The sequence below is a fragment of the Drosophila busckii genome, chromosome 3R (assembly GCF_011750605.1).
Source record: "Drosophila busckii strain San Diego stock center, stock number 13000-0081.31 chromosome 3R, ASM1175060v1, whole genome shotgun sequence".
Classification (NCBI taxonomy): domain Eukaryota; kingdom Metazoa; phylum Arthropoda; class Insecta; order Diptera; family Drosophilidae; genus Drosophila; species Drosophila busckii.
The window spans coordinates 22582060-22597365 of record NC_046607.1 but is presented as its reverse complement, the minus strand read 5'-3'; the positions used below and the strand labels follow the sequence as shown (position 1 = coordinate 22597365).

Here is a 15306-nt window from a genome sequence, read left to right as displayed (position 1 = left end):
AAGGCTCTAACAATAGGCACGTATCAGAGTTGGCAGATCTTATCAGCTACCAATTTCCAGGACACAGGTAGAGTCTCGTTGTGTGTGTGTGTGTGTGCTAAAGGTGACAATGTTTTGACAAAATGCGTTAATAGAATTTGTAGGCCTGTCTTTGAAAACAGGAAATCGCGACGTGAGTGGCAAACAAATTACATAGAAATTCTTTAAGCTGCCTAATGTTAAATTTTAAGTTGGTCAGCTAATTGTCAAATGTTTTTCTTAGCCTTGGCATATTTTATTATTTGACTGTTTAATTTATGTAAATTGCTGCGCTGTCAGTTGCATATTAATTCGGCTAATTGAGTTGCATTTATAGCCAAGCATTTTGTACTGCTTTACAGTCTATTTGAAAAAAACACGCCCAAGTACATTGACATTGTCTATTGCAAAATTCATTGGCAGCAGCTCATGCCAATTTCAATGTCTGCCAACTCGACTGCGCGTCGCTTGCTCTAAATATTTAAACGACTTGTGCGCGCGTCTCGCTAAATTTGCATTTACAGCTTGTGCTGCTAATTTAAGTAGTCGTTACTACAGCATGTTAATTTGCCAGTTACAGGGTATGCGCTGGGGGTACAGTGAGCTCGCTGGGGAGAAAGCGCTTTGCCCGCATTCGTCGTTTGAGTGAGTGGCAAATGCCAGCGCCCCCCTAAGACGCGCTGTCGATTTAAATGCCGCATGACGCATCTAGAAATGTTTCATGTTCTGTTTTTTGCATATTTCCTGCGCCGCTCTTGACGCCTCGTTGGTCAGCTCCAAGTTGCAACTACAACAAACAGTTGGCGGCATTCATATGCATGAGACAATTGCATTTAAATATCCAAGCCCAAGCCTAACGCGTATCGCGTATCGAGTTTGTGTTTTAATTTATGCTGCCATTTGAATTGCAAACTAAATGAGGCATGCTAGTGTTTAATACGATTGAAAAGCGATATACCAAGTTGGTAGGTTAAAGTGCAGAGCATAAAATAATACAACTGAACAATAGGCAAATGCTTAAAGTTGTTACTCACTCACTCAAGTGAAGTTGCTTCATTTGATTTCTTATAATATTTAAAATTACAAAGGCTGCTGCTTAAAGATATTCTTAATTCACTTGTGTACTTTGTGCATTTGTTATTGTTTTTAAAATAAAGCAATTCAATCAATATATGCAAATACTTGCTTCATTTTAATTTAATTTCAAATAATACAACTGATCAATAGGCAAATGCTTAAGGTTGTTGTTCATTCATTTCATTTAAATAAAGCAGCTTCAAAGACATATGCTTAAAGATATTGTTAACTCACTTAATTGTATTCTGTATATTTGTTATTTTTATAATATGTATAGGTATATACTTGCTTTATTTTAGAATAGAAATAGGCAAAAGCTTAAAGTTGTTGCTCACTCACTTTATGTGATTTCTTATAATATTTTAAATTAATCCAGCAGCTCAAACAGCAAATGCTTCAAGCTTTTATGCACTCACTTGTATACTACGTTCATTTGTTATTTTTATAATATTTAAAATAAAGGAATTCAATGTGTATTTTAATTTAATTTAAATCAATACAACTTATCAAAGCTTAAAGTTGTTGTGCATTCATTTCATTTAAAATAATCTAGCAGCTCCAAAGGCAACTGCTTCAAGATATTGTTAACTCACTTATTTGTACTCTGCCTATTTGTTATTTTTATATCCAATTCAATCTGTATATGCAAATACTTGCTTTATTTTATTGCAATTTAATATCAATAGGCAAAAGCTTAAAGTTGTTGAGTTGCTACATTTGTTTTCCTATAATATATAAATTAATCTAGCAGCTCCATCAGCAAATGCTTAAATATAATGTTAGCTCACTTCTTTGTACTTTGTTCATTTGTTATTTTTATAATATTTAAATCAAAGAAATCCAATCTGCATAGGCAAATGCTTACTTCATTTTAATTTAATTGAATATCAATGGGCAAATGCTTCAAGTTGTTGCTCTTTCAGTTGCTTCATTTGTTTTCTTATAATATTTAAATTAATATAGCAGCTCCATCAGCAAATGCTTCAAGATTTTATGCACTCACTTGTGTACTACACTCATTTGTTATTTTTATAATATTTAAAATAAGCCAATGCAATATCCATAGGCAAATACTTGCTTCATTTTAATTTAATTCATAATAATAACCTGGAGTTGCTTCATTTGATTTCTTATTCAAAGGCAGTCAAAGGCAGCTGCTTAAAGATATTCTTAGCTCACTTATTTGTACTTTGTATATTTGTTATTTTTATAATATTAAAAACCAAACCAATCTGTATAGGCAAATACTTGCTTTATTTTAATTTTAATTTAATTTAATATCAATCTACAAAAGCTTAAAGTTGTTGCTCATTCACTTTATGTGCAGTTGCTTCATTTGATTTCTTATAATATTTTAATTAAACTAAAGCTCTCATTTACTCACTTGTGTACTTTATTCATGTTATTTTTATAAATAAACCAATGCATAGGCTACTAGTACTTAAAGCTTGTGCTCACTTCACTTAAACTTTTTGTTCATGTTCCACTTAATAACAAACAAACGCTGCTAACAATTAAGCTGTTAATCGACAATTAGAGACACGCCTGGCGAATTGCGAATTGCGAATGGCGGAAGGGAATGCAAATAAAAATACAAATTGAAAGAGTAAAAATGCAAACGTTTCAATTTATGGCAATAAAGCGCAAAAGTTTACGTGCCGCTGTAGCTGCTAAAGTTCTAATCATCAACTTCGGGCGCTTGGGGCAAACTTCTTGTTAATTGCAGCACAAAATGCAGCGAGGGGTGCCGCCACATGTTGCAGTAATTGCTGCAAATACACGCACACACACACACAATGTGTAAACTTACAATTGTTGCTGGCATATTTTTTATTGCGTAATTTATGCCGTAAAAAAAGAAGTGCGCAGGCAACTAATTTTTTGCACAATGGAACAAGCAACAATTTCAATGTGTGTATGTGTGTGTGTGACACATTGAATTAAGTGTAGTTAATGTTGACAAACGTCAACATATTATGCGGCAGCACAGCGAGCAACGAGAACAATGTGGCATAGCAACTGCCGCCGCCGCCGCCTCTAACCCACTCGAGCTGTAGCGTGTCCCATGGGAGTCGCTGCGTCGCTCGCGACACATTGAAGTGGCATTAGGCATTTGATTGATGAATATTTAAGTGCTAGATTAAGATAATCGACATTTCAATAATACAATTTACAATACAAAATAAATTCACTTAGCACTAGAGTCGCTTCAACTTCTGCTATGACTGGCAGCAGTTTAACTTTTTGTTGTTAAGCATTATATTATATTATTATGTCAAGCACTAAAATGACTGCAAACTAAATTAGTTACATGCTCTTAGTTTGCACTGGCAGCAGCTTTAGCTGTGGCAGCATTTTCCCTATGCCTCGAGTACTATAAAATTACAGAGCTCGAGCGTTAAGCTAAATTTTAGGCAATTTTTCTCTGCTCTCATCTACGCTCTTGCACTGATGGCATCGTAAAGCAAGCGTAGGCTATTAATTTTATGACTCCACAGCTCAGTAAGAGCTCGAGCTCGAGCTGAACAGGCGGCAGGTGAAAATAGCATTGGCTTGTAGCCAAACATTTTAATATAAAAAAAAGAAGCAGCAGCAGTAAAGTTTCCCAACACTGTCGCTGGCTTTTCATAATGTAGATTTTATGCTGATTCAATGTTTTGTAGCTGCGCCACAGATTGAAGCGTTAAATTAACAGTCAAGCCCCAGCGCTGATTAAGTATACGCTACGTACAACAATATGTGGCACGCTTTAAGCTTAACTAAGTTATGAATATTGATAAGTTTTATGCGCTCATTTGCGCGTCGAAAATTAGTTTAGCTGCTCAACATATGACAAAGTCTTTGGAGCGTCTCTGTGGGTTAATTGAATTGCCTGCCTGCCTGCCTTTGTGGTTAGGGCAATTACAGCTTAAGCTGCTACAGCGCTTTAAACAAATTGTTTGCTTGCTTTAAGATATTAAACATGCTTGGCTCAATTGCATTCCAAACGCATTTGCATGTTTAAATAACAAAAATTCTTTAGCTGCCTTTTGAATTAAGTAAATCGCTGCCTTGTGCTCATTTTTCGCCAAGCAAATTAAAAATAACGAAATGCAAAGCCCTGACCTGACCTGCAATACAAAAGGAATTCGCAATGCCAAAAAAGGAAAATAAGGAAATGCGCTAACATGAAATCTCAAATGAAAATCAAGTCCATAGCATATGCATATGTATGACGTATGTATGCATATGTATGTGGGTCAAATATGCGCAAGTGTGAGTGCAAAAACAATGTATGCTATGCATATTACGCATACGACGCGTTGAGCTGACGCTGCTACGCTTTGCTGTTAAGCAGAACAACTTTGCTGATCTATATTACGCTTGTGCTTTTGGCCACAGATTTGTTATAGATTGACTGCTCGCCTTTTTAGACGCTCAACTTTAGATTTGCAGCTGCTTCTTTCTTTGCAACGCTTTGGAAATTATTAACTTAATTTAATTATAAACGCTGCGCATGCTTTAATTGTTTGCCTAACAAGCTGCTGGCATTCTGGCATTGATCTTTGAGTAAATAAGTCAACATGGCAAGCATTTGGCTCAAACTGTTGCTGCTCGCTTTATGCTTAGTGCATGTCCGCCTTGATGATATCGTCAGCATAGAGCATCGCTCTGGAGGTAAACTTAACTTTGCCGTATCCAGCATAAAATAATATTCTAAACTTCTTGTCACAGTTTGCGGCAAACATCAAACTTCCAATTGCAATTGCTTTGAGCCCTCGTGCTTTCAATTGCTTTACGCTGGCGAAGCCTGCGAGGATGAATGCGTAGAGACTTGTCAGTGCAAATTCGGCTATGTGCGCAAGAGCAACGCGTGTGTTAGGAAGAGCAAATGCTGCAATGCAAAGTCATGTTTGTCGAGCAAGGAGAAAATTATGTTGGATGTGCGTACCAAAAGTGTGAAGCCAACGACGTCACAGCTGCCCCCGATAAAGCCAGCAAATTATAATGCAGATGTGGGGCACACCCCAGCTCGACGAACTAAGTCGATATAGCCATGTCCGTCCGTCTGTATGAGCGCGTGTTTCTCAGCAACTATAAGAGCTAGAGCAATCAAATTTTGTATGTAGCTGCTCTTATATACAACACACTACGCTTTTATTTTATTTTTATTTAATTTCCTCCCACCCTTCCCCTGCAAATCGAAAAAAACTATAAAAGGCGTTAAAAATATCCTTTAAAAATCTGAAATAAATCACAAAATTTGCCTAGCCGTGTTTTCGATCAATTGTAATATTCAGAGCGATCAGATAAATAACTTAGGAACTATTTACATTTCAATTTTTAATATATAAAGCGGGTGCCCTGCTCGCAATTCGAAAAAAAAACTGATTACAACGCAATTAAAAAATGTTAATAAAAAATTTGAAATAAAACACAAGTACGCTTAAACATGTTTTGACAGATGTCAAAAATTTCAGAACGATCAGATAAGTAACTTAGGAATTTTATTTCATTTTCTTTATTTTTATTTAATAAGGTGGAAGGGGAAGTCGGTGAGCCCCTTTATGGCCTTGGTAGTCAATTTTCAATACAATTCATACAAACGTCGCTGTGACGCGTCCGCTGTTTTGTGTATCTAAAAGTTGGTGGCGCCCAACTTTAATTCGTCCGCTTGTTGTTTTTTAAGTTTTGTAAGCAGCAGCTCATGGCTGCAATTAAACAGATGGCGACGCGCCTGTCTGCAGCATTGTCGCCAATAATTTCAGCATTGGCGACGCTGCCACATGACGATGAAATGATTTATTAACCAGCGGCCCAAACGCTTCAGCTGCAACTGCAGCCCGCGCAGTATTTTATTATTGGCTAAGAGGCGTTTTAATCATTTGGCGATAACAAAGATGCGGCTTATAGATTACTCAGCTTGTCAACAAGCGCAAAACGTATAAATTAATTATATTATTTATATATAAGCAGCAGCAGCATTAATGCTATTATTACCAGATTCCATTCTATTGTTGTTCAGCATATGCTTAGCACATTTTTCACCACTGACTGTTATTTGATATTTGTTGATTTGCTAGCCTGGCTGTGGCTTTATACAAATTTAATAAATGCGAAATGAAAGCGTCGCTTCAACGCCAGACAACATATTGGCGCCATCATAAATTATGCGCGTATTTTTATTTGTATTTTTAGTTGTCTCTCATTGTTTTTATATTGCTTGTGATTTGTTGATTTTTGCATGGAATTTCGCTTTGTGTGTTTGACATGTTTAGGCTTTTATTGTTAGCCAGTAGCACACAAAAGTAAAAACATGCTATAAAAGCATAAATAATAACAAATAAAAGTAGCTATAGAGTAAAGGTAAAAATGTTGTAAGCTGCTTAGTGCCCTTTTAAATGCCTCGCCGCACTCAGTTGACAGCGCTAAGAACCGTAGCAACCCTCAAAAATATATAAAAGGCTCAAACTTTGCTGTTAGCTTAAGTTGGCTGCCCCTTTTTTTTTGATTTAAATAAACAGCATTGAAATAAAACTAATTGCTAATCGAGCCTAAGCATAAGCCTAATGAGTAGCTCAGCGGCTGTAACGTTACGTAAACAAAGCTACGTAACTATTTAGCTAAACGTAGTGGTGGGAGCAAGCGGAAACACTTGCCTTGTTTTGCTGCTGCTGCTCTTAGCCAAGTTGTATGCACTATGTTCTTGTTTTTCAGCTTGGCCCATTGTTTGCATTCAGTTTTGCTTCCTGGCCTGCTCCACTTTGCAGGCCAGCGCTTTGTTGTCGTTTCGCTTCCGTAATGCCAGCCCAGCCAGCAACCATTCGGTGGCTGTGGTTTGGCCCATTGTTGTTGTTGTTGTTAACTCGTTATTTTTGTTACGTTTTCGTTTTTCTTGTAATTTAATTTGCGGTCAACCAACATGAAACTGCAAAATGCTCTGCACTGCTCCATAATGTGCCCCAAAGTAGCTCAACAACAATTTTCGCTCTCATTTTGCATTAGCAAGTGGCAGGCAGGCAACTTGTTAAATTAACTTGCCATGACCTAAATATTTTACAATATTTTTGTCAATTTAAGAATGCTAAATAATTTATTAATGAAATTCTTCTCTTTGCAGGTAAGCAGGCAATGCATATAAGCAAATGTTTAAGGTATGAATTATTTATTTATTTAGTATTTAGTTTCAAACTGCAGTCAAACAAATGTTGACTGTTGAATTAAGTTCAATAACTTTTGTAATACGAACTGCAATTCTAATTAGCAAATCTATAATCGATAATTGGGCGCTGCTGTTCTGTTGTCCATGCAATAAAATTCAATACCATATAGTGAACATTTCCCTTGGTTCACACGTTAAGCGGAAACTTAATTAAACGTTTACCCCTGACTTGGCTATTTGAACAACTGCATACGCTTAAGTGGCGCACAGACAACGACACAAGCGAGAGTGAGAGCCAAAGTTTGTTTAATTGCTGCTCAACCAATTAAGCACATCGTAAAATCAATTTGGCTGGCGCATTGTATTTCATATTAACGTCGTTAGCTTGTCAAATAAAATGCCAAAAGTTTCGTGGGGGGGGGCGGGGCAACAATTTGATAAACACAAACATGCGCTGAATAGCGCATAGAACATTAAACCTAATGCCAACACGATTGCAATTAATTACCAAAGAAATTAAATTTCATGTTCAACACGTTGCGGACGCGCAGTGGCCAAACGACATGAGCGAACGAGCGTCTATATGGCCATATGTAAGCCACGTTAATGACGCCACATGCCGTCAGGTTGAATGGCGAATGGCGCATGGCACAGAGCACGCTGCACTTAATGCTGACCACGATTTTATGCAGCGCTTGCCGCATGTTTTATGCTCTAGCATTATGGCCATTAAAATGGCCAACATACATGATGATAAAGCAAAGTAAGAGACAAAACGCATAAGTTCAATTAGTGGAGCTATCAGTTGCAGCTTAGAGCTAGAGCTAGAGCGAGAGCTGGAGCTGAAGCTGGAGCTAGAGCTAGAGCTAGAGCTAGAGTTAGAGCTGAAGCTGTTATTTGATATAGAGCTAGAGCTAGAGCTGGACCTAGCGCAAGAGCAAGAGCTAGAGCTAGAGTTAGAGCTAGAACTAGATGTAGAGCTAGAGCTAGTGCTGGAGCTAGAGCCACAGCTAAAGGGAGAGCTAGAGCTGGAGCTAGAGCAAGAGTTAGAGTTAGAACTAGACCCAGAGCAAGAGCAAGAGCTGCAGCTAGAGCGAAAGCTGGAGCTAGAGCTAGAGATAGAGCTGGAGCAAGAGCTAGAGCTTGACCTAGAGCTAGAGCTAGAGTTAGAGCAAAAGGAAGAGCTGGAATTAGAGCTAGAGCTAGAGCTAGAGCTAGAGCTAGAGCGAGAGCTGGAGGTAGAGCTAGAGCTGGAGCAGGAGAAAGAGCAAGAGCAACAGCTGCAGCTGCAGCTAGAGCGGGAGCCAGAGCTAGAGCGAGATCTGGAGCTAGAGCTAGAGCTGGAGCTGGAGCTGGAACTAAAGCTAGAGCAAGAGCTACAGTTAGAGCTAAAGTTAGAGTTAGACTTAGACTTATACTTCGAGTTAGACTTATACTTAGACTTAGTCTCAGACTTAGCCTTAGACTTATACTTTGCGTTAGACTTATTGTTAGACTTATACTTAGACTTAGACTTAGTCTCAGACTTAGACTTACACTTCGAGTTAGACTTGGACTTAGACTCAGACCTAGACCTAGACTTAGACTTAGAGCTATAGTTAGCGTATTCCAACTGCGGCTTTGACTTTCATTTGAGTTTGTTAGCTCAAGCGCCAAGCGCCCACTTGAACTTATGTTGACATAAAGTTCACAGTCAATATTTTCGACGCTCTCTCTCTCTCTCTCTCTGTCTCTCTCTTAAAACTAAAATGATTGCATAAGTGGCAGCGCAGCAGTTTCAGGCAAGTCAATGGCCTGCTGCCTGTTGATTTAATTAATTTGCTGCGCGTGTGTGTGTGTGTTGTGTGTGTGTTGGTAATTAATACGCATTGTGTCCACTTACCTATCAGTAAATAACATACGCACTACGCACCCACAATATGCGTAATTGAACTTGGCTTTGGACTTGCTTTTAATGCGATTACTAAGCTTAACATTAATTATAGTTTATGCCTTTCTGTATGTGTGTGTGTGTGTGTGCAATTTGTCAAGAAATAAGACGCTATATGCATAAGCAAATAGCAGTGCTATGCGTGTCAAGTATACATAACATTTATATATTTGTTTGCTTTTCTCGATAAAAGATTACAGCTCAAAGTTTTCAGTATTATATTGAAAATTGTATTGTTAATTATGCCTTAGTAATTAAATTGGCAACCACAAAGCGCTGGCGCTTGGGTCAGTTAGCCAATTTAGAGCTTCAATTACACGCACTTTGAGATTAATTTTCACATTGAAATTCATTGAATTTCGCTGTTCAAGAGTGAAATTGAATGGGGGCAGGGGCGCTAAGTCAAAGTAAACTGCCACTCAAACTTTACACACACACATATATACAATGTGCATATGTATGCGTAGCTTTTGACAGGCTTTGAAACCCATTTACAGTTCATTTACTAATGAACCAATGACGCATTTACAAGCAAAACGCGCCACACCAACCAAAGGATTTTCATTCACACACACACACAGACAAGCTGGCCCTGTGTATATCAAATGTCGAACATTTGACAGCAGCAGAGACTGAAGCGTCAACCCTTCGTAACTTGTAGCTGGTCGAGACTTTACGGCAATGTATTGACACGCTTTGTATTCCTCAAGTGTGCAAAAAGTTTGTGCAACAAAATGTGTCAGAATGTGCAGCAACTTGCAACTAGCAAGTGGAAATATCCTTGCCACAATCAAACAAAGCGAACTATAGTAAATTAATATTTATGTTAACTAGTCCCATTTCATTTTATTTGATTTTTAGCTTGCGACAAAACTTTCAAACTAATTACATTATATTTTCAATCAAGTTAATGGCACAACTTTAAGCTTAAGACCAGTCGCTGCTTGCTGTGCTGACAACTAAGCTCTGCAATTTATACAAATTAATATATATGTGCGTAATTTTTAATTAGTCCAAGTGTTTGCCATTACAATTTGTTGTTTATTATAATTTATAGCAGCAGGCTTATTAGCAATTTGCCTAAACTACAAAATATAATTACTTTCATTAACTTTGAAGCTCACACACACACACACATACAGCAGGTGTGCTGCTGACAGCTGTTTAAAAAGCAAAAGCAGCAACAACAACAAGTAGAGAGGCAAGATATTTGGCTATGGCACGCACTGAGTTTGAAATTTGCGCTAAATCATGTGAAAACGCTTTGAGCAAAAATTGGCTGCTGTTTTTTTTTTGTTGTGCTTGTTGTTTGTTTTTTTCGGTAGCTGCCAAAGAAAAATAAACACAATTTTGCTAACAAGTTTGTGCACGCACAGTGAGAAAAGAAATAGCGTTGTGTGCTAAAAATAGCAAAAGCTGCTGCTGCATTCTTTGCAACTCGTGCGCTCTATTAAACTTTCAACTAAAAGTTGCATTAGAAATAGTTTTGTAGCCATTTATATATTTGTTTGGCTTTCAAATTTTGTTGCATACTTTTAAGCAGCGAGCGAGAGAGAGAGCGACAGCGAGACGAGCTGAATACAGATAAGGGTCACAAACAAAACATGTTATCAAAAAGTTAACATATATTGACGCCAGCTGTTAGCTAACATATTGAAAAAGTTTTGTGTGTTTGAGCATTTGCATATTTTGCAAATTAAATTATATAGACAAACAGACGCGCAAACAAATTTAAGTCAATTTAACAAAGGACAAAACACAGCTCAGATTTTCCATTTTAAGTGCAGCTAGTTTATCACCGCTGGGCTAATGTATATGCCGTAAGTGTCTGCAATTAAAGTTGCTTATTAATTGTCTACGGGCAAAGTCAACTAACCTGCACATTAATAAACGTCCAGGCAGCTAGACAATAAATTCTGCAGCAGTGCGTTCAGTCTGAAGCAAAATAATTACCAGCATATTTCGAATGTCACAGTGGGCGACACTTTATCTTGCAAGCGAGGCGTCTACAGTGGCGTCCAGGCAATGCGTATGCGTCATAACTAAAACCAAGTGAGCGTGTGACTTTAACTTAATATTTAACACACTATTTTTCTTCTAGCAAAAGCTAACAAGCCTTGCTTGGGTGTGGCCGTTTGCTTGCATTGCAAGTTACACACTTCGATGACGCTGTCCGCAGCACAAACAGACAGAGACAGACACAAATTATTGTACACACACTTGAGACAGCGCCAAGGACTGACTACTTCTTGCCAGGCAATAGACTCTCTAAGGATATGTGTGCTTCAAGTGTGAATGTAACTAAAATGTGCATGGCAAACACGTACTTAGTAATTAATTACACTTGTGACCCCCATTTGCAGACACACAAAAGCAACGGCAGCTGCAACATGCAACATATTTAGCCGACAAACATATTTGTGGCAGCCTAAACAATGCCTAAATTAAGGCTAAGGCTCTGTCCAGGTATCTGCTAATTGACAAGCCGTTGCAGCTATGTGATTTAATTAGTTACAAGAGTCTGCAGCTGAGCATGACACTTTGTCAAAACTTTACATGCTGTTTAATTATTAGACAAGACTGCAAATTTAATTAATAAAATTCTTTGTAACTATGTCAAACACACTAAACGGCTTAAGCTTAGTCGCAGCAATTACCAATTTCATGCTGTTCAAAGTAAGCCAAGCTAAAGCGCCAACAGTGCAGCAGTGAAATGCAAGCAACGTAAAGAAAAAATGCAAAGTTTTCCATTTGAAGCTTCTAATCCGCTTTTAATTGCTTCAAAGCCAATTGTGCGACCTACAAAGCCAGTTAGTGTGTCTGTCTGTCTGGCTGACCAGGTGAACAGCATAAAGCTGAGAAATTGGCAATGTCAACTGTCGAGCTGCTGCATTTTGCATTCTATTTAATGCGCAGCTCAGCTTTCAAATTACGTATACGCCTTGCTGTGAAATGAACTAAATTGAATTGTCAAACTTTTGCCAGGCACATATAATTGTTTATTTTTTTGCTTCGACAACAATCAAAGCCAAAGCCACAACAATATAACAGCTTATGCTGTCTGTCTGTTTGTCTGTCTGCTATAAAAAGAAAAGATGAGCAAACAATTTATAACTTGAGTGTCACTTGGCTTTTTATGCGCTACAACTTGCTTCTGCACTTGACATTTACGGCAGCCAAGCTACGCCCGCATTCATTTTCAAAAAGGTGTCCAGTGCTTTGTAGCCTGTCATGCTTGAGCATTATTTGTTGCCATTTCTTCAGCCACCAAATTGAGCGTCATTGCTGTCAGGACAACGTGTTGTTGTCACAGCTTGATTTGTGCTATAAAGCGATCAATAAATTTTATACGAAGTGTGCTATTTAATTTAAATCAAAACGCTTAGGCACCACTTTCAGTTTAATTCGCTGTGACGATCTGTTATGCTTACAGTCTATGTTATTAACGCTTACAGATTATGTTAAGCTACAGCATGTACGATCTGTTATGCTTACAGTCTATTGCTCACTGTTTATGTTAAGCTACAGCATGTACGATCTGTTATGCTTACAGCCTATGTTATTGCTTACAGCTAAAATCGATAGACTCTTATTATCGAGCGCAGTCTGCAGTCAGCAGAGCTAACTTTCAACGCTGCTGCTTAATCTGCTCAAACTAAATTGCAATCACATTAATTATGGCAGCGTTTTAAAAGTTAAGCTTGTTGATTCAATCAGCTGCTGAATTATGTTGCATGCTCTGCTAAGTTGCAAGCACGTTCTGGCAAAAACAACTTCACTTAACTTTACATCAGTTTTCTAGTAATTATTGAAAAGTTTTGGTTCATTTTTTTGCTTTTTAAGCGCTTAGCAAGTTATGGCAGTATTAAGTAAACGTCAGGCATAATGTTCATGCATTTATAATACATAATGTGACTACTCAGAGGAGCGGCAGCAGCAGCAACACGCACAAAAGTATGCAACAAAGTTATGCAAAGTGCAACAGCACAGAGAGCAGAGGCGGCAGACAAGCAAAAGCAAAGCCAAGCGCTTGCCACTTGAAAAACGCTGCAAATACTCGAACTGTGCAACGCGACGCGACACGAGGCGTTAGTTGCAAGTGCGGCTTGGCTGCTGTGGCAGTCTCTAATGAAAGTGTCGCATATTATGATGGCTTAGCCTCGGCTAGGCTGGCAGCCCCCTAGTTGCAGGTTAAGTTCTTGACGCCAGTGCCACATAAAGTGGTAAAAGTTATAAGCGCACATTACATGCGCAAAATATAGTCCAAGTGCTGTCAACTTGTTTGATTTACTTAGCTCGGCTTAAATAATCAACATAAAAAGGCAAGTGAGTGAGCGACGATTTCTCATGCACCAATCAGTGCCTCATTACATGCAACATGCGGCAAGGACTGCCATGTCTGTCGACTTATGTATAGCAGCTTCCGGTGCATAACATGCTGACGTACTTCCGGCACACGCAAAGGCTTTAGCCGTGGTGATTTATGATGCTCACTTCGCTTTTTACACTTCTTCAAAGTTTTTGTGCCACACTGTGGCACACGAAAATAAGTTTTGTGAAGCATTCTTGCATTAAATTGGCATTCAACTGGCTAAACAGAAAAAAGCAACTTTGCTGCCGCTGCTGTCAACATGGCGTATGAGTTATGAGTTAGCTTAGATGCTCAACAATGCGGCTGGCACATTGTTTTTGCCATGTGCGTAGAATTGTTGCCTGCGTGGCAATTAATTAAAACATAAGCAACAACAACAACAACAACAACAAAAACTTCTAATCTATCAACTTAAAGTCAACGACTTGATTTTTCGCTTGACTAATTTGCGCTTATTTTTTTTTGCTTTCATGCCTGACTGTGTTTAGCGCAAAAGTTTTTGGTAAAAGTTTCTACAACTGCATTTTGCCATTTTGTTTCCGGGTAAAATTAGTATTTGGTGTCCTTGGCTCCAGCCACTTCATTCGTTGCGCATCTTGGAGCAACATTTTGTGGCCGTTGCTGTTGTTGTCGTTTCCTTGTTTGCACTTTGCTTGGCAACGCGCTTTCAAATTTGATAAGCAAAACTTTTACATTGGCCGCCATTTGTTGCTCTTGCGATTTTAATGTCTTGTTTGCCCAAAGTGTTGACTAAACTTTTTTAAAAAACAAATATTTGTATATAGATTAAACGTATTAGTTTGCAGCTGACTTTAAGCTAAGCAAATTGTTACGCTAGTTAAAGTTTACCTGTAACTAAGCAGCTGTGCAACGCTCCATTGTCTTGCAGTTAAGCACAGAGAGGCATCATTAATAAATCACGTAGCCGCCGCATGAAGCCATGAAGTCGACGCTTGCCAATTTCTTGGCTTGCACTTTTGCTAGTTCATTGTTTAAGTTTAACGCAAAGCACACAGCACAGAGTTTTTCTTTTGTTTGCAGTACGCTGCTTACTGAATTTTCTTTTAACCACACAAAACTTTGCTCTGTTTGCACAGACATGTTAAATTCAAAGAACTCAGTGATTTGGAAGATAAATTAAGCAATCATTCTGCTGAATTTTATAAAATTTTACCAAATCTTTAGAGTCTCACTTATGTTTACATACGCCCATTGCTTATTGCTGAATTATTTATTTGCAGCTTTCAATAAAATTCTATTTGAGGTCTGCATAAATTATTAACAAATAATAAGCAAAAAAGGGCGCTTGGAAATCTCAGTGTAAATGCAACAATTTATTAAATTTTGGTGCTTTGTTTGCCACATTTATATGCAAAGCTCTTGGCATGACATTCAGCACTAGTTTCTGTTTGACAATAAAGCAGCGCAGAGTTTTATTTTTCTTTGCAACTTGGCAATGTCTTAATTGCCCCGTTGTGCAGCTTCATTTTGTGCTGTGGCTTTCGACTGCGTCGCTTGGTCATTTTTCTTGATTTTTGGCAAATTCCGCTCGCTTTTTTGCTTTGCATGCTGCTGCTGCTCGTTGGTGTGCGACGGCATTTAAAATATGCACGGCATTTGACATTTTAATCAACCATGCCGCACGGTTCCGGGGCTTTGGCCGAAGCGAAGGCGCCAAGCAACAAATGTTAAGCGCCCAAGTGCAAGTAGCGAATGCTTAAAGAGCCGCGAACAGCCCGAAATGGCAGCAGAAAAAAATAGACAGCA

General features: G+C 38.3%; 1 protein-coding gene across 1 annotated transcript; it reads left to right on the top strand.

Annotated features, from left to right (window-relative positions):
- The first annotated feature begins 4639 nt into the window (after positions 1-4639).
- LOC108603934 lies at positions 4640-5191 on the top strand. The gene is made up of 2 exons (XM_017993129.2): positions 4640-4752; positions 4810-5191. Exons 1-2 carry the CDS (start codon positions 4659-4661, stop codon positions 5127-5129), a joined length of 414 nt encoding a protein of 137 aa, XP_017848618.1. The 5' UTR covers positions 4640-4658; the 3' UTR covers positions 5130-5191.
- The last annotated feature ends 10115 nt before the right edge of the window (positions 5192-15306 follow it).